Source organism: Taudactylus pleione, unplaced genomic scaffold (assembly GCF_031769625.1).
Source record: "Taudactylus pleione unplaced genomic scaffold, aTauple2 ptg000198l, whole genome shotgun sequence".
NCBI classification, from domain to species: domain Eukaryota; kingdom Metazoa; phylum Chordata; class Amphibia; order Anura; family Myobatrachidae; genus Taudactylus; species Taudactylus pleione.
The window spans coordinates 9,806,470-9,826,955 of record NW_028284600.1 but is presented as its reverse complement, the minus strand read 5'-3'; the positions used below and the strand labels follow the sequence as shown (position 1 = coordinate 9,826,955).

General features: G+C 39.1%; 1 protein-coding gene across 1 annotated transcript in view; it reads left to right on the top strand.

Annotated features, from left to right (window-relative positions):
- LOC148518851 (alpha-2-macroglobulin-like) overlaps nt 1-20,486 on the top strand; it is a 239,391-nt gene that overhangs the window by 12,463 nt on the left and 206,442 nt on the right. The window contains exons 2-3 of the mRNA XM_088476973.1: nt 1,705-1,867; nt 19,337-19,389. Coding sequence (XP_088333099.1) covers nt 1,705-1,867; nt 19,337-19,389 — 216 coding nt within the window. The remainder of the gene's footprint in view (nt 1-1,704; nt 1,868-19,336; nt 19,390-20,486) is intronic.

Here is a 20,486-nt window from a genome sequence, read left to right as displayed (position 1 = left end):
CCTAATTGGATTGGACACAGTGGTGTAAATTCATCCCAGATGCCCGGAGGCAAGTTATCATTTAGTGACCCTCTATCCCCCATATTTACAGCCCTAAATGGGGTGAATATATTGTGGGTGATTGAGGAGATGCCCCTTCAGTGCTGGCGCCCGGCGGCAGGCGCCTCCATTGTCTCCCATACTTCTGCCCCTGATTGGACATTAGAACAAATGGAAGTTCTGAGGTAAACTTGCATCTACTTATATCTTATGGTCCAGGTTCCATTTTTTTAATAGTGGGTGTATTATTGCTTCAGCTTTGTTATATTTTCAAAGAGCACACCGTTTTTAATTTTGTATCTGTATTTTACCCCAAATAAACTTTTTTATCATTCACATTGGATTACTCCCCCGTTTTTCTTGGTTTGCTTTCATATATCAAACTGAATATGGTGGAAAGACATAATTAACCCTGACTACATTTAAAAGAAACCGAGATAGGAGGGTTTACACATTTTTAACTGTGAGTGTGGTACGCCATCATTGCATCCTTTTCTACACCTAAATAAACTTTTATACACATGTTTCTATTTCTACCTGTTATTGTGTGAGTCAGGGTATGTTACCCTTTTTTATATTTCTTCTGGCTGGAGGCTGCACATGATGTAAATACAAGAAAGAAACCTTTATGAGCTCCACATCAGGTGTCTAATTGTGAGTTTGGGCACGCAATTCTCATCATCTATGTGATAACTCAAGATCTTCATTGAATTCCTATACCTATACTTTTCTTTTATATTCATGGATATTTGAGAGACAATACTACACATAGTATTTTTTAATTCTTAATCCATATGTTCTATGGACACAACAACTGAATGAAGTCAAGAAGCACAAGAAAAAGACTACAAACATCTATTGCCCATACCTTTATGAAAAGGGACGTATTATATACTGTATATTTTCCTTGTATTCCTAGTTTATCTACTAATCATTTATCTAGCACCTTCTAGAATATAATGAGGGAGCTGTACTAAACTCTGAAATGTGATAAATTGGAAAGTGAAAAACTACCAGCCACTCAGGTCCTAACTGTCATGTTACAGGCTGTGTTTGAAAAATGACAGTTAGGAGCTGATTGGTTGGTAGTTTATCACTCTCCAATTTATCACTTTCCAGAGCTTTGTACATCTGCTCCAATATCTTGAATCATCTTCTAAAAACCCACACTTTAGTATATATACCCCAACTGTCATTAAATTCCAACATGATGACATCATTTTTATTACTCTAAATACTAGTATAATGGAACCCCCATATGATGGGTCATCTAACAACCATGCTGCTCTTTCTCTGCCCCATCTCTCCCTGCTGTACTTACAGTATATGTTCCCAGTGCAATGGTCCTGATGGTCTGTCCCCGCAATGGAGCATGCAGGGAGGGGCATCAGGGAGAGGGTGGGGAAACAGTATTTGCAGTGGTTCTTTTCCACTGATCAGTCAAAAATAGCATGTACGTATTCCTACCAATGAGAGTAGAAACAATCATGTCCCAAACAGAAAATCCTTTAAGAATAACCTGTAGAAAAATAGAAGCGTTATCAATGTCATGGGTGAGTCATATGTATCATCTTTATTTTATATAATTTTGGTGAATATACAGTAAACAGTATAAATGAAGTTGTGATCTTTAACAAACCACAGCCCTCTAATGTCATTTTACAGGTGCCATTTGCCACTGAAGGCAGTGATGAAGTTGCCTTGATGAAAATTTCCATTCAATGTGCTAGTGTGTCTGTATACAGAAAAAGTAAACTTCTTCTGAAGAAACCAAGATGGGAAACTCTGGTCCAAACAGATAAAGCCTTCTATAAAGCAGGGCAGACTGGTAACAATGATTATAGATTATAGATTATAGATTGTACTTATTAGACATAAAATAGTAACTTCATCAACTCATACACTCCATGTAATGTGAAGAAATATTGCTCAAACTGCATGCCATCAGAACAACACAAAACAATATGAGTCAACATGGAATTATTAATGATGGGACAAGAATAATGTATTTATTAAGAATCCAATATAAATGAATATTTTAATAATATGCCAATATATTTTTTTATGTCAATAACAATTTATTATTGAGTAAATGTGCATGCTGACCCTTATACTACCACAAGCATGCTCTATAAATAATTTTCCTATCTTAAATCATAAGTGTTGCCACCTCATAAATAAATTCTCATTGACCCCGTTATTTATCATAGTATTACTGCTGTAATATAAAAATGAAATTTATATTGTCCAGTTATTAAATTATAAATAATAATAATACTAAATACATTATTATTATTTTTTAATGGATTTATTAGGAAGTGAACATATCAATTATTAATTTTGGAGCAATGCTAATTTGTATATTAGTAGAAAGATGGATAAGTCTAGCGATTCTCCAAATGTTATATTCGTAAGGTATTCTGTGGGTACCGAGAAGAAAAAAATAAATATATATATAGCAGGTATGTAGTCACCGACGTTTCGGAGTACTTTATTCCCCCGTTTTCAAGGCACAATAACATACAATACATAAAAAAACTTACTTTATACATCCAACACCACACCACGTGTAACGCGGCTCCTGGCTTCCGGTAACTCCTAATCCAACAGCGCCTACAATCGGCGTCATCAGAAAGGGGCCGTAGCCAAGGTTACCACTAAACAGAAACCATAGTGGCCTCTATTCACCACCACAATGGCTTTGAAATTAAACAAACAAGATGTGCTTTAACTGCAGACTTTCATTTTTAATTTGAGGGTAATTACATCCAAATCAGGTGAACGGTGTAGGAATTAAAACAGTTTCTATATGTGCCTCCCACTTTTTAAGGGGCCAAAAGTAATGGGACAAACTATAAAATCCTAAATCAAACTTTCACTTTTTAATACTTTGTTGCAAATCCTTTGCAGGCAATTACAGCCTGAAGTCTGGAACGCATAGACATCACCAGACGCTGGGTTTCATCACTGGTGATGCTCTGCTAGGCCTCTACTGCAAATGTCTTCAGTTCCTGCTTGTTCTTGGGGTATTTTCCCTTCAGTTTTGTCTTCGTCAAGTGAAATGCATGCTCAATTGGATTCAGGTCAGGGGATTGACTTGGCCATTGCATAACATTCCACTTTTTAGCCTTAAAAAACTCTTTGGTTGCTTTTGCAGTATGCTTCGGGTCATTGTCCATCTGCACTGTGAAGCTCCGTCCAATGAGTTCTGAAGCATTTGACTGAATATGAGCATATAATATTGCCCAAAACACTTCAGAATTCATTCTGCTGCTTTTGTCAGCAGTCACATCATCAATAAATACAAGGGAAACAGTCCATTGGCAGCCATACATGCCCACGCCATGACACTACCACCACCATGCTTCACTGATGAGGTGGTATGTTTTGGATCTTGAGCAGTTCCTTTCCTTCTCCATACTCTTCTCTTCCCATCACTCTGGTACAAGTTGATCTTTGTCTCATCTGTCCATAGGATGTTGTTCCAGAACTGTAATGGCTTTTTTAGATGTTGTTTGGCAAAATCTAATCTGGTCTTCATGTTTTTGAGGCTCACCAATGGTTTACATCTTGTGGTGAACCCTCTATATTCACTCTTGTGAAGTCTTCTCTTGATTGTTGATTTTGACACATATACACCTACCTCCTGGAGAGTGTTCTTGAGTTGGCCAACTGTTGTGAAGGGGTTTTTCTTCACCAGGGAAATAATTCTTCTGTCATCCACCACAGTTGTTTTCCGTGGTCTTCCGGTGTTGCTGAGCTCTCCGGTGCGTTCTTTCTTTTTAAGAATGTACCAAACAGTTGATTTGGCCACACCTAATGTTTTTGCTATCTCTCTGATGGGTTTGTTTTGATTTTTCAGCCTAATGATGGCTTGCTTTACTGATAGTGACAGCTCTTTGGATCTCATATTGAGAGTCGACAGCAACTGATTTCAAATACAAATGTCACACCTAGAATCAACTCCAGATCTTTTACCTGCTTAACTGATAATGAAATAATGAGGGAATAGCCCACACCTGTCCATGAAATAGCTTTTGAGTTGATAGTCCCATTACTTTTGGCCCCTTAAAAAATGGGAGGCACATATAGAAACCGTTGTAATTCCTACACCGTTCACCTGATTTGGATGTAATTACCCTCAAATTAAATCTGAAAGTCTGCAGTTAAAGCACATCTTGTTTGTTTCATTTCAAAGCCATTGTGGTGGTGAATAGAGGCCAAAATATGAAGATTTTGTCAATGTCCCAATATTTATGGACCTGACTGTATATATATACATGGTGTACACTGCGTTTAACAAGAGAATTAACATCCAATATATACTGTATATATGATATATGATATGCTCAACCTTTGATATAGGGAATTGTGCCTTGGGTAATATTTCATCAATACCCACTGTGGCCTTACTATGCGACTTTGCCTCTTAGAATTTCAACTGTATGATTCATGGTTGATTCATGAAATAAAATTAAAGAAAAACATTGTGTATCCTGTTTGAAAGAGTGGGCCACCAGGATAAGACTTATAAGTACATGCTCTCTTTATCTGATGATTGTTCACATTGGACAGTAATTTGAAACCCGATATCCTTTGGTGTCTTTATAAAGGTATACCCTTACGGTATGTGAAGAGTAATTCCGTACTGCAAAGGATATATTGAGTCTATACTCCCTTATTTATAAATGAAGCACCAATCAGGGTTCTAAAAAAAAACCTATTATTTGTTAGATAAATGCAATTATGAGTTTACAATATAAAAACCTTAATTGTCACTATAACAGGAATGTTTACACCAAATAAACATATGTTAAAATAAAAAATTTAAGATAGCTAGCGCTCACCTATGAACTGTGTGTGTTACAGTAATCTAATGATAACAGACTCGTATTAGTGATAATGGGATAGTTATGACTAAATGATAGGTGTATAATGAATATGATTAGCAGTCTTAGATTAAATATAAAATCAATAGAGATTTATTCAGTTAATTGTTTAAGGAAAATATTCATATCATTATTCTAGTTAGCTCATAAGCATCAATAACAGACAGACTTATAAGGAAACATAATGGGGGAGGAATAATTGTGAGGGAGGGTGGGAAATGTCTAAAAAATATATTAATAATAATAAAAATGTTGATTAAAAAATACAACTTGAGAAATCCAGTTGAAAAAAACACATAATGTATCCTAGTGGTTGAGATAAAAAGTTTCTTTCCGTCAAGTGTAAGCTTGATGTTACAAGTAATGATTCTCAAAGTCTATGACCTTGTCCCAAACTTCATTCTGCGAGCCGGACTTACTGTGTGGGTTTTATTGTAGGTTGTCAGCTCTGCAGTAGTTGACAGTTTCTCCCAGCAGCGAGTGGGTGGTGCGGTAAGTGTCGGTAGTTCGCTCACCAAGACTGTGACTTGGGGGGAGTTCCGGCAGTGTACGAGGTGGTTGGATGGATGGTACAGGTAGTGGGTGTACCACCTACAGTGTGCAGACCTCCAGTAACCTCTAATTACCTCCCGACCTCCAGCGTTCCCCCCGTGAAGTGCAACTCATTTCTACACATATCTAGGATGCATATATCAAGGAGGCCAAAAGGATCCTGGAAGACATCACAACATATGAAAACTGGATACAGACCCAACTCATCAATACAACAAGCAACTAGCGAACATTTTAGATGAGGGATTCAGGACGAAAGGGACTTAGGGCCTGATTCAGACCCATTCGCTAGATGCAATCGCCCGCTCCGTGCGTATGGCTAAGTGACGTCAAGGCAGCCGTTTGCAGGGCAAGTCATAAGCACTCCCATTTTGTTTCGGCGAGCGATCACATTTTATTTGTAGATGCCCACCAGCCTGTATAAAGGCGCCCACTTGTGTACGTCATATCCAGGAAGCGCATGAAACCATTGGTACATCGAGCACCATCGGATGCGATCGCAATGCTTGAGGCTGACTATACCCTGCCACAAGCACTGCGAACACTTCAGTGTATATTTCTAGAAAGTGACGTGTCCTATGATGCTGGCTGTTAATTATGCATGCCTCTGAAACAGCATTTAAACACTCAGGCACGCCTGCGTCTGCAACTCCACTCCCCCGTTACTATTGCGCTACCCCTGTTACCACCCACAAACGGCCTCTCCTGTCACTCATTCCTCTGGGTTGTCTTTGCAGGGTGAGCGAGCGTATCATTCACTCATAATAGTTTGTGCATGCGCACTGCGAACTATACGCATGCACAGATTTGCAAATATCGCCAGCAATGAGCGATTGCTTGCTAGTGAGCAGGTCTTAATCAGGTCCTTAATTTTTAATAAACACCCCATTATCCCAGTATTCTATTTTTTACCCAAACTGCATCATGGTGCATAATAGGTTAATTGTTCATATTTTAGTTAAATAGGTTTGAATATAAGTTAAATGTTTGGATAGCAGGTATTTGGATATATATATTAATGTAAGGTTTAGTAAATTGTGTAAAGGTGCCTATCCATTAGGCGACCTGAAAGTCTGAACGTCTAGCGTTCAGACCTGCGATGCCCGCATTGAATGGCGTTCACTGAACATCATTCAGTGAAGGAGCCCGACCTCCTATCTCTGAACATGCCGAACCTGATGAGTATGGTCTGGTTGACGGGCATGTTCAGTAGACAGTCGGGGACGGCAAGGGCCCAGCATGCACGGGCATCGCAGGTCCTTGCCGGCTATTCATCACCCGACTTTGTTCACAAAATTGGGTAATGGATAGGCCCCTTAAGAGATAGATTTTTACTGCTCAGACCAACAGACATGCAAAGGTGGGTGAGAGAATGCATACAGTTATAATCAGGATCAAAGCATTGTACCTATAAACTGACATGTCCATTGTCCAGTATGGATCAGAAGAGGGGCCATGATAACAACAGATAAGAGGTCATGTGTGTGTATATATATATAGATAGATAGATAAAAGCAAAAGTCAGGTCGCACTCAAAACTTGTGCAGGAGTGCACGGATCACAGGATTGTAGCAATAAGCCCAATGTAGGACAAAAATCCAGCACACCTTTTGTAAAATAGCAATATGAAAAAATATTTAATGTTTAAAAAGTCACCATCAGGGTATATTAGCAAGCCATAAAGCAATAGAATATATGGTAATACTCAGCACATCTTGGTCATGTAAAGCCTCCATAGGGCCCGGGGAGACGCACTCTGAACCCGGATGGCTCCAACAGCTGTTTCGGGTTACCGTCCTCAGGGAACCACAAAACAATACTGAGCCCATGGCCAGTTAAATACCCACCACCTTAATTGTGAGACAACTCACCTGTGGAGCGTCATCACCAGTGTCACACCCCCGCCGGAACCCCGCCGTCTCCATGCCACATGCTGCCAGTGAGCTCCGTCTGTCACACTGGAAGTGACGTCAGACGGAACTAACCTGCACTAGCCAGGCAACGGGGAAGGCATCGGGGTTCCTAGATCACCGAAATTGATGCTCGCGGACCTCACACAGCCAAACAAAATGTAAGTAAAGCACAAACACGTGGCTTTGAACACAGATAAATGTCCAATAATACATCAAAATTATCAAAACAAACATCTATTAGGCCTAGAGGACCAATTAAATGACATCTACAATGCACATACATGAAAATACATAAAAACAGACAAAAGACATTTAGCATATAGCAGACGGCGCTGGCATACTGTATAGTATATATCCATATCAATATAACAGGACCTGCGTTAAGCACATATAATATAATGGATAATGGATGGACTGAACCAGTATTCTATACTCATGAAGAAATATCATGTATTTATTATTGGCCTAGATAAGGTGCAAATGAAAATTCTTCATTTAGTCCATGGGGAACCATGGTTCCAAGCTTGTAGATCCATCTGCATTCTTGTTTCAAGAGCAATTTATCTCTATTACCACCCCTACGTAATGGGGGCACATGGTCAATGGGCATAACAAGAAAGTCCTTTAGTGAATGTCCCTCTTTGACAAAGTGTCTCGCCACCGGTGGAGTTGCTGATTCCAGTTTGACATAAGCTTTCCTAATCGAGGATCTGTGCATTGCTGTTCTTTCTTTCAACATACGGATTGTTTTGCCCACATAGATTTTCTGACAAGGGCATATAATTATGTAGGTGACATATTTTGTATCACAGCTCATGCGATGTCTAAGAGGATATATTGTTCCTTTCGTGGGATGGACAAACGTATTACCAGTTTTCATATTGCTGCAATTCACACAACCAGTGAATCTGAAGGAACCTTTCTGCAATCTTAGCCACTTATTGGCTGCATCTGCAGTAGAGGCAACATCGGAGCATGAGACTCTCTCTTTAAGGTTATTACTCCTTTTATAGCAGAACAACGGTTTATTTTTACAAATGTCCTTCAAGACTGGATCCATTTGAATAATGTGCCAGTGGCGCAATATGGCTTTTTTGATTACCCCTGAGGTGATCGAAAATGTGCTGGAAAAAATTAATCTCAAATCTTTGTCCTCTTCCCTGAGGGACAGTTTTAACAAATCCTCTCTTTTCAGTAGTTTGCATCAGTCAATGGCTTTTTAGACTTCTCTCGGTGAATAACCTCTTTCAATAAATTTGTTGCCCATATTTTCCAGGGAATCCAGAAGGTCACATTCATCAGAAGTTATACGTACTACTCTGAGTAGTTGAGAGTACGGTAAACCATTCTTGAGCGGTGCCGGATGGAAACTGGAAGCCTCCAATAGCATATTCTTGTTGGTAGGCTTCCTAAAAAATTTTTGTTGAGATCTGCCCATTTGAAACCATAACACAAACATCTAGGTAGTCACTTTGTTCAGTACTAAAAGGGTAAGTGAATCTAATAGATCCAGGTAACTGGTTCAAGCCCTCCATAAAATCCCTGAGAGCCTTCTCACCCCCAGTCCACAGCATGAAAAGATCATCAATAAATCTCACGTAAAACAAAATAAAACGTGAAAAATGTGGGTTAGCCAAAATGTGTCATTTTTCAAAACGATACATAAACAAATTGGAGTACGCCGGGGCCATATTATACCCCATTGCCGTTCCTTTCCACTGTAAGTAAAAAGCATTATTAAACAAAAAATAATTCCTATGTAAAATAACTTCCATCAATAAATTGCATTTCCGCTCTTCTACGACCCATTAATGGAGTGGATTGGCTGGCCAAATTGGAGGACACAGTTAACAAATTTAAAACTGACTTATTATTTAAAAAAAAAACTAAGTATAAAAAAGTCAAGGAGGACTATAAAGATTTGAAAGTTTACCCTTGGCTTGTGAGCCAGGTCACTAGACAGCCTTGGCAAAATGTTGGTGGGGGTCGTAGAAGAGTGGAAATGCAATTTACTGATATAGATACATCACAAAGTGATTCAGATAATCCAGGGGCTAGGAGTCATTTTTTAGGGGAAAGAATGTATACAAGGGGCACCTCAAAAGAACGGGTGGAAGGAATTGCAGGAGGGGTGGATACAAACAAAATGGGGAGGAGGATACAAGGGACCCAAGAGGCAACTATATTTAATTTGTCTGATCAGAGCAGGAGACATCTGTGCTTTCTAGAGGCCTATCTTTTGTTCAGACCTTTAGACAACACAGTTTTGATTATGAGAAGGAATTATACTGTTTTCATAGGACATTAAGAATTAAGGACTATTTTGCTAGAAAGGGTGATCAGGAATTTATTAAAAGTCCTTTTAAAGTTACTAGCTCCTTTGATCCCCCCTCACCCAATGCCTTTATAGAGACATTTATGAGACTTGTTAAGTCTGATACCTTACCTGCTGTACAAAAAGCCAAAATTTATCATTCCATCCTCTCTAAATCTGAGAATTTAGCTATTAAACAATTACGTGAGAATTCCTCAATTGTCATTCGCCCCACCGATAAAGGTGGAGGAATTGTGGTTATGAATTACGAGGATTATGTTAAAGAGGTCATGCGTCAATTGGCAGACATTGATTGCTATAAATGTCTCACATATGATCCTACAGATAAGTTCAAAAGAGAGATAGATTCAATAATCCAAATGGGCCATATTAATGGCTGGATTGATGATCATACTGTTTGCTTTCTGAAACAAGACTTTCCCAGAACACCATTACTATACATTCTACCAAAAGTGCACAAGTCGCTTATACAACCTCCTGGTTGACCCATAATTAGTTCCCGCGGATCACTATGCCAGAGTTTATCGCAGTATGTAGACTACTACTTACAGTCTATTGTTCAGAGTACACCTTATTTCCTGAAGGATACCTCCGACTTTCTTTGTAAGGTGTCCTCTGTTGGCCAGCTACCACAAGATTGTTTGTTGGTGACGTTAGACGTCACCAGTCTATATACAAACATAGGACATACCGAGGGAATGCAGGCTGTTAGGGAGGTTCTGTCCTCCAGTCCACTGTATGTGGGTCCTTATATTGAGTTTCTGCTGTTATTGATGGAAGTTATTTTACATAAGAATTATTTTTTGTTTAATAATGCTTTTTACTTACAGTTGAAAGGAACGGCAATGGGGTCTAATATGGCCCCGGCGTACACCAATTTGTTTATGTATTGTTTTGAAAAATGACACATTTTGGCTAACTCACATTTTTCACGTTTTATTTTGTTTTACGTGAGATTTATTGATGATCTTTTCATGCTGTGGACTGGGGGTGAGAAGGCTCTCAGGGATTTTATGGAGGGCTTGAACCAGTTACCTGGATCTATTAGATTCACTTACGCTTTTAGTACTGAACAAATTGACTACCTAGATGTTTGTGTTATGGTTTCGGATGGGCAGATCTCAGCAAAATTTTTTAGCAAGCCTACCGACAAGAATATGCTATTGGAGGCTTCCAGTTTCCATCCGACACCGCTCAAGAAGGGTTTACCATACTCTCAACTACTCAGAGTAGTACGTATAACTTCTGATGAATGTGACCTTCTGGATTCCCTGGAAAATATGGGCAACAAATTTATTGAAAGAGGTTATTCACCGAGAGAAGTCTAAAAAGCCATTGACAGATGCAAACTACTGAAAAGAGAGGATTTGTTTAAACTGTCCCTCAGGGAAGAGGACAAAGATTTGAGATTAATTTTTTCCAGCACATTTTCGATCACCTCAGGGGTAATCAAAAAAGCCATATTGCTCCACTGGCACATTATTCAAACGGATCCAGTCTTGAAGGACATTTGTAAAAATAAACCGTTGTTCTGCTATAAAAGGAGTAATAACCTTAAAGAGAGAGTCTCATGCTCCGATGTTGCCTCTACTGCAGATGCAGCCAGTAAGTGGCTAAGATTGCAGAAAGGTTCCTTCAGATTCACTGGTTGTGTGAATTGCAGCAATATGAAAACTGGTAATACGTTTGTCCATCCCACGAAAGGAACAATATATCCTCTTAGACATCGCATGAGCTGTGATACAAAATATGTCACCTACATAATTATATGCCCTTGTCAGAAAATCTATGTGGGCAAAACAATCCATATGTTGAAAGAAAGAACAGTAATGCACAGATCCTCGATTAGGAAAGCTTATGTCAAAGTGGAATCAGCAACTCCACCGGTGGCGAGACACTTTGTCAAAGAGGGACATTCACTAAAGGACTTTCTTGTTATGCCCATTGACCATGTGCCCCCGTTATGTAGGGGTGGTAATAGAGATAAATTGCTCTTGAAACAAGAATGCAAATGGATCTACAAGCTTGGAACCATGGTTCCCCATGGACTAAATGAAGAATTTACATTTGCACCTTATCTAGGCCAATAATAAATACATAATATTTCTTCATGAGTATAGAATACTGGTTCAGTCCATCCAATATCCATTATATTATATGTGCTTAACGCAGGTCTTGTTATATTGATATGGATATATACTATACAGTATGCCAGCGCCATCTGCTATATGCTAAATGTCTTTTGTCTGTTTTTATGTATTTTCATGTATGTGCATTGTAGATGTCATTTACTTGGTCCTCTAGGCCTAATAGATGTTTGTTTTGATAATTTTGATGTATTATTGGACATTTATCTGTGTTCAAATCCACATGTTTGTGCTTTGTTTACATTTTGTTTGGCTGTGTGAGGTCCGCGAGAGTCACTTCCGGTGATCTAGGAACCCCGATGCCTTCCCCGTTGCCTGGCTAGTGCAGGTTAGTTCCGTCTGACGTCACTTCCGGTGTGACGGACGGAGCTCACTGGCAGCATGTGGCTTGGAGATGGCGGGGTTCCGGCTGGGTTGTGATGCTGGTGATGATGCTCCACAGGTGAGTTGTCTCACAATTAAGGTGGTGGGTATTTAACTGGCCATGGGCTCAGTATTGTTTTGTGGTTCCCTGAGGACGGTAACCCGAAACAGCTGTTGGAGCCATCCGGGTTCAGAGTGCGTCTTCCCGGGCCCTATGGAGGCTTTACATGACCAAGATGAGCTGAGTATTACCATATATTCTATTGCTTTATGGTTTGCTAATATACCCTGACGGTGACTTTTTAAACATTAAATATTTTTTCATATTGCTATTTACAAAAGGTGTGCTGGATTTTTGTCCTACATTGGGCTTATTGCTATATATATATATATATATATATATATATATATGTGTGTATATATATATATATATATATATATATATATATATAATATTTGTATTAAACCCCAGTCATGACTTTTTACACATCAAATGCAACCAAAGGAGGATAACTGATGAATAAATACCACCTTTTATGACACCCTGTCTGCTGGGTGGAACAACAAGTCTTATTGTTTGCAAAACCTTGGAATTTGTTATATAACAAAGTGGTGTCTATAGAATGGAATAAGGATACTTTGTAGAGAGTGTTGTATGTGTATAGATCATAGAGTATACACACAGGTTATGGCTCTTTGAAATATGCCATGAGAATATGTCAGTTAATTGATAGTTAGAAGTATAAATATTAGGCACTGATATATAGGTTCAGGTCAGTCTGGAGAGGTCAGTTTAGAGAGCTCAGTCACCACAGTACAGGATAGTCCAGAGTCTAGAGGAACTTAAGCTTGTGCAGGAGGAAAGAGAAATGAATAATGATCTTTTAGGGTAACTATAATAATTGCAAGTATGCAATCCATGTTATTAATTGTCTAAATGTGTTAAATGTTTATTATATTTTATTTCTTAGGAAGCATAAATATACCTAGTATATATGTCACTACTGTCTATATCTTATTCTGTAATATTTGATTTGCCTGTAAATAAATATTAGATTATCAGAGCTTGAATTTCATGTTTGAACTCACTTTCCGGAATCATAATTCATACTTATGCATGATTCAATCTTCAATAATTGGCACCCCAGGTATAAATAAATATATAATATATAGAAACGATTCCTCTACAATAAGAACCCACACAATCCTCCGGCGAGAGTGATCGTGTCTGGGATAGATTCCATCAGTTCCAACTTATCTCAGTATTTGGATTTTTTTCTGCAGACCTACGTGAATACACAACGATCACACCTGAAGGACACTACCAATATCTTCAAGATACTATTAGACATTTAATGGAATCCAGATAGGTGGCTAGTAACATGCGATGTAACAGCCTTATACATGTCAATCCGTTAGGAACAAGGCTTGAGGAGTATTGAACATATAGTGGAACAGGATCCCACTTTAAAATGGGAACAGATCATCTTTATATAAAAGGGGATTAATTATATTTTGAACCATAACTACTTCTGGTTTGATGGACTTTTCTATGTACAACGCCAAGGAACAGCAATGGGTACCAAGTTCACCCCTAGCTATGCAAATCTTTTCATGAGTGTTTGGGAAGAAGAATTCATTTGGAAAAGCAGCATGGCAGGGGCATACTTGGTACTCTGGAGAAGGTACATAGATGACATATTCTTTATATGGGAGGAATCCATAGAATCCCTTCAAGACTTCTTGATAAACATGAACTCCAATTCCTGAAATCTTGTGTTCACAGCCGACTATTGCAAAGAAAAGGTCCATTCCCTAGACTTGGAAATTTTCATCAAAGGGGACAGACTGGAAACCAAGATCCACAGGAAGAACATAGATGTAAACGGCTATATATTGCCTACAAGTGGCTAATACCCTAAATGGCTGGAAAATATACCAAAAGGTCTAGTCACCAGAGTACAAAGGAACTGTACCTCATCACTAGCTTATCAATCCCAAAGTGAAGAACTTAGGAAACAATTCTCACAAAAGAAGTATAATACAAAACTGGTAAACGAAGCATTTCAGGAGATCTTGGAGAAAGACAGAAAATAACTCCTAATCTATAAAGACAGGAAAAAAAGCAGGAGGAAAATTCAATGTCTGCTTCATTATGGAATACAATTCATCAGCAACACAAGTAAAGAAGATCCTGGAAAAACACAGGGACATTCTGACCAAAGACGATATACTGTAATAACTGAAATCTGAAATCTGTACTAACTGAAGTCCCAAAGGCAGTTTACAGGAAAGCTCTGGACATCAAGAAAGAACTGATTTCTAATCACTTACCTCCGACCAATCTCATCCAGACATCAATTATCATGGTCAGGAATAAATACTTCTTTTACTGTGGACATTGCACTAACTGCAAAATATGCAGTTGTAAAACTACCAAACCCATCACAAACTTAATTTCCAATGCCACCAAGAAAAGTCATAACATCACAGATTTCATCACTTGCGATACCAAAAGGAGTTTGTATATTTATTGTTATTCCCATGGAGTAAACAGTATGTGGGCAAAACTAAGACCTTTGAAAGAAAGAATCAATAAACATAGGAAGAATATAACCAAAGGATTGGAAGAGCATAGCATTTCATCTCATTTCAAGACTGAACACAATCAAGATGCAACTATACTACAGTTCATAGGTATCAAAATGGTGAAAAGAAACTGGAGAGGGGGAAATTATGAAAAAGAACTCAGCAAGGAAGAGAATAAATACATCATCATCTTAAAAACATTAATACCTACTGGACTAAATATAGATCTAGAGATCCAGACTATTCTCTAAAGGGCGAAGAGGCCTGAGAAAAAGACCCAGACACAGAAGGTCAAAATACCTTATTACTATTTCAATATGAGCCATCTGGAAATAGATACACAAAGTAGACTAATATTCCACATATAACTATTTCAGAGTCACCATAAATATAGACAGGAGGATATACACACATAGGGAATGATTTACTGAGTTCCCAAAACACTTTAATTCTAAAATAACTGTAAGAGACAAATTATTAGATCAAACAGATATCCATTGGGAATATTATACATCTAGGATATAAATGACAATAAGAAGTAAAGAGGAATATACTTTAGATTTAAAAAAATACCCTATCTGCTCCCTATACCACACATACACTTTTTAGAAGGGATGAATCAATTTAATTTACTAAGAAAGAGGGACTCAAAAAAATTACACAAGAATTTGGAGTTGTTGGAAATTAGGTTGAATTTCAATAATATATACACAAGATTTAGATTAACAACTCCCCTTTATTGATAAATATACAAATTATGCATGGGTTATTACAAGGGTACTATTGACTGCGTAAATATTAGCTGTACAAGTAACAAAAGAATCATAGAGCTAGATACCAATTTACTGATAAAGGATCAAATTATACATTATAAACACCAACTGATACAAAATCATACTAATTACATGTAGAACAGCATGAGTTAATTAGTAATCAATATCCTAAAAATACATCATGTATAAATGTCTTCCCTGAATATTTATGTATGTTTCTTCCCCCACTGTGAATGTCACCACTTTAAAAGACAGGAGATTGAAACTCCCTCTGTCTCTGTGAACATCTATAGAAGGGTTGCAATTATCCTTATTGTCAAGAGGAAGGACTTATTAGAGAGGAGTGTTTGAACCAATGAAAACTATGAATCAGGACATGGATTGCTACTTATACAGAAACATGAGAACCAATGAGAATCCTTGAAGAAGGCCACCGTAGCTGGCTGAGACGCGTTGGACCCACAGCTCACACACCTGACACCTGTGAGCACTGGAATTACACCAGGGAAGGCAAGAGAAATTTCATGGAGCGGCCTGTGGAGCGGCGGCAACCTGTAATAAGCGAGTCACGAGTGAAGGTAAGGGGCAAGTTGCGCTTCACGGGGGAACGCTGGAGGTCGGGAGGTTACTGGAGGTCGGCGCACTAAAGGCGGTATACCCGCTACCTGTGCCGTTTGTCAAACCACCTCGTACACTGCCGGAACTCCCCTCAAGCCACAACCAAAGGGAATGCTACACACACACTGCCTGGTCATAGCAGTCTTCGGGCCAGATGTACTAAGCTAAGAAAAGTGATAAACTGGAGAGTGTTAAACCACCAGCCAATCTGCTCCCGACTGTCATTTTTCAAACACAGCCTGTAACATGCCTGTCACATGACAGTTGGGAGCTGATTGGCTGGTGGTTTATCACTCTCCAGTTTATCACTTTTCAGAGCTTAGTACATCTCCCCATTGATGAGAAAACTCCCGACACCTCACCACCCACTTGCTACTGCAGAGCTGACAGCCTACAATAAAACCCACACTGTAAGTGCAGCCCTCAGAATGAAGTTTGGGACAAGGTCATAGACTTTGAGAATCATTACTTGTAACATCAAGCTTACACTTGACGGAAAGGAAGTTTTTATATCATCCACCGGGATACATTATGTGTTTTTTTTTCAACTGGATTTCTCCAATTGTATTTTGTTATTATTAATATATTTTTTATACATTTCCCACCCTCCCTCACAATTACCCCCCCCTTATGTTTCCTGGTAAATCTGTCTGTTATAGATGCTTATGAGATAACTAGATTAATTATATTTATATTTTCCTTAAACAATTAACTGAATAATTCTCTTTTGATTTTATATTCAATCTAAGACTGTGAATCATATTCACTATACACCAATCATTTAGTCATAACTATCCCATTATCACTAATACGAGCTTGTTGTTATCATTATTTAGATTACTGCAACACACACAGGCCCTGATTCAGAGCCGGACGCTCTGACAGAGCGCTCGCTCTGAATCAGGGCCATCCTTCTTCATTTTGAGAGCGGCCTCCTGGTGGCTCGTATAGCTGTGGGTGACCACCCACAGCTATAGCGAGTGGCCAGGAAGATAATTGCGATGGTCAAGACCATCGTGACCATTGGACTTGTGATGAGACCCTTGTGGTAGGGTCTCGTTGCCGCAAGCCCTGGAGTGCTTTAGGCTCTATCAGAGCCGAGAGCACTCCCACTGACATCAGTGGGGCCGGCCCCAGACGGTAGGCATTCCCATGGGAATGCCTCTGTCTGGGCAGCCACGCCCCCGGCACGCCCACCAAAGGGGGCGTGCTGTCACTCACCAGACCCAGAGTGACTGCTTGCCCGTCGCTATCCGAGTCTCGCGCATGCGTGCGACAGAGCCGCCTCCGTCGTGCGCATGCGCACTGGCCCAACATCGACCCACTTGCGAGCGCTCGTGACCGGGTCTGAATTAGGCCCACAGTTCATAGGTGAGCACTAGCTGTCTTAAATTTTCTATATGTATAATCTTGGAGAGTGATGACCTCCTTAGCAACAGCAGCTCCCAATTAATCCCAGATCCATCCAGATAAACCCACTGTATAAAAATTAATTTTAACCCTCGAGTATATGTTAAGATAAAAATACCAAATGAAAACAAAAGTATAAAGAAGTGAATTGTAATAAAGTGACCTCAAAGTCTGTGTGCAAGTTGGAAGTTGGAGAAGTGCTACAACTACTCAGCTTTCTAAATATATTCACTTTATGGAACTTTATTAGTTGAAGTTTCACAGTTGACTGCTGCATACTCTCAATCTTTGGTGGACTCTTTCTTTGGTGAGGATGTTCTTTTTTATTTGATGTATTTATTAAGCAGCTGATAATCATTTATTATTTGAATATAAAACAATCAACATTAAATGTATGCATTTAGTAAATTCAGCGGTTTGGCTTTGAAAATGTGTTGCACAAAAAGACACAAAACACAATTTACTTAATTTCCAACTAGGCAGTACATTTAACGGGGGTACAGTATTTTCACATAATTACAAATGACATATAGACACCAGCAGACTGTGCTGATTAATTGTGCTGATTAATTTGATATGTAGCACTTGTATATATCTGTGTGCACCTGAGTCCAAATGAAGCACAACTGAACTTGAAATGAAAAAAGCATTATAGCACTTTGTATACAGATTCAGACAGGGATAGACTGGGGCTGTAGATCAGCCCTGGAAGTCCGCCCTTTGTGCGTGTCTTTGGTGCACTTGCTCATGAAGGGGGTGTGATTATTTAAAGGAGGTGTGCTGTGAGTCACAGGGCACCGGCCCATCAATGCCACCATGCCTTCCGTCTCCCTGAACTCATAATGAATCCAGAGTCGGGGGGTGGAGGGCGTTGGGGCACTTCCTCCCTCCTCAAGCCGGCCCTGAGGCCATTGGCCCTTCTGGCATTTGCCAGAGGTGCCCGACGGCCAATACGGCACTGGATTCAGAGACTCAGTTGCACACAGATATACAGATGTTGCATATCAATTGATCAGCACAATCAGGTGTTTCCTAGTTGCATCACATTGCGAATTAGATGCATGTTTGGCAAAAAAAAAGACACAAACAAGACACCCAGCGTTAGCAAAGTCTCACGGGACCTGTAGACGGGAGCAGCTTTTTGGCAAAGATGTATAAGGACACATCTGTACATCATGCTTAGAATAGAAACAGTGTGATTCATTTATGTCCCCTTGAAAACACAAAACACCCATTTTACCTTGCAGACAGTACAGTACTTTTAAACTTCTCCAATGGCAGTAACCTAAGCTGAATGAATTGCTGTACAGTACTTTAATCAAACAATTAATTCTGTCCAGGTAAAGGCCCCCATACATCAGAGATTGATTGCAGCAATCGTGCAATTTGCAATCGATTGTGTATAAAAATCTTTCCCTTTTTCAATCGATTGTGGCAATTCTGCTATCTGCAATCGATTGAAAAAGGGAAAGATTTTTATACACAATCGATTGCAAATTGCACGATTGCTGCAATCAATCTCTGATGTATGGGGGCCTTTACAGTGAGGTTAGTGAGAAGATTGGGAGTAGAACATCTTGGAAAGACAGGATAAAAACTGTACACTATGAGAACATGGATAAGAGGACATAGTAATTGAAAAAATGTATTTTTGTTTTACAGATTTTTACTTAGCTTTAATTGTTTTTTATTTTTATTTTCGTTACAGTGAAATTCCGAGTCCTCTCTCTGAAGGAGAATCTCCAGCCAGGGGAAAGCCAGGTAAAATCAAAAGAGAAAACCAATGGGGAAATATACTAAGCATGAGGGTTTGGAATCCTAATAGGTTTTTGGCATTTTCGTAGTGATTTTACATTCCACTACGGTCAAAACTGATGCAAAACTAAAGCAAATCAGTGTAGACCATAAGAAATCATCCCAATTTTTCTCCAGTAAAAGTATGGAAACCACCATATGTACTAAGCTGCGGGTTTTTAAACTGCTGCAATATGCTGAAAAAAATGAGTCACCTCTAAAGGCATATCTATGGACAGAAATGCATACATCCCTTGGATCTGTGCAACCTTTTACTTTTATTTTGGTAAAATAAAAAAATAAAAAACAGCATGGAAGCCTATGCTTGTGCGTACATAATGGGTGGGATCCCCCGAAATGTCAACTACCAGCACAAGGCTTTACCAGTCAGGGCTGGTGGCACTATAGCAGGGGGATAAATAGCATTTGGTCAACCTGCCATAGTGCCAACCAGCCTAGTCAGCACATATTCTGTATTCCCTAAGTGGATTGGGGATGGACACCACATAGGAAAAACAGCCCTGACCTGAGAGTACTAGGGCTTATCCCAACAAGATTGGGCTTTGGGTGTTGGGTTAATAAAAATGCTTATTATTTTAAATAATATTTAATTTAGTGATGTACTACAGATCCCAGCAAGCCATGTCATGGCCATTTTTAATGGAGCATTGAGGACCCAAGTATCAGCATGCCCTGGCATCCTGGGCTTGCAGTGCACCTGTGAGGAAAAAACATTAAATTATGGACACCGGAATGTAAAGTATTTTATCAAATATACTACCCGCTTTTTTGAATTTATTTTTAATTTAGATCCTCTGAGATGGTTGTCTTCTTTCCAAGCAGCATCTATATCCTGGCATGGAAAAAAATTTTTTTTTTTAGACATTGCTGAACTTGTCCCAGTTGGACCTTGCCATGAATGACTGCTTAGAGCAGCATATTCCCATAAAAGGGTGCACTATGATTTTCTTTTTTTGCCAGGCTGTGATGTGTAAGCTACATGGAAACCCCACCCCTCTGTAAACAAAGGCAGTGTACTAGTTTTTATTTATTATAATACAGTA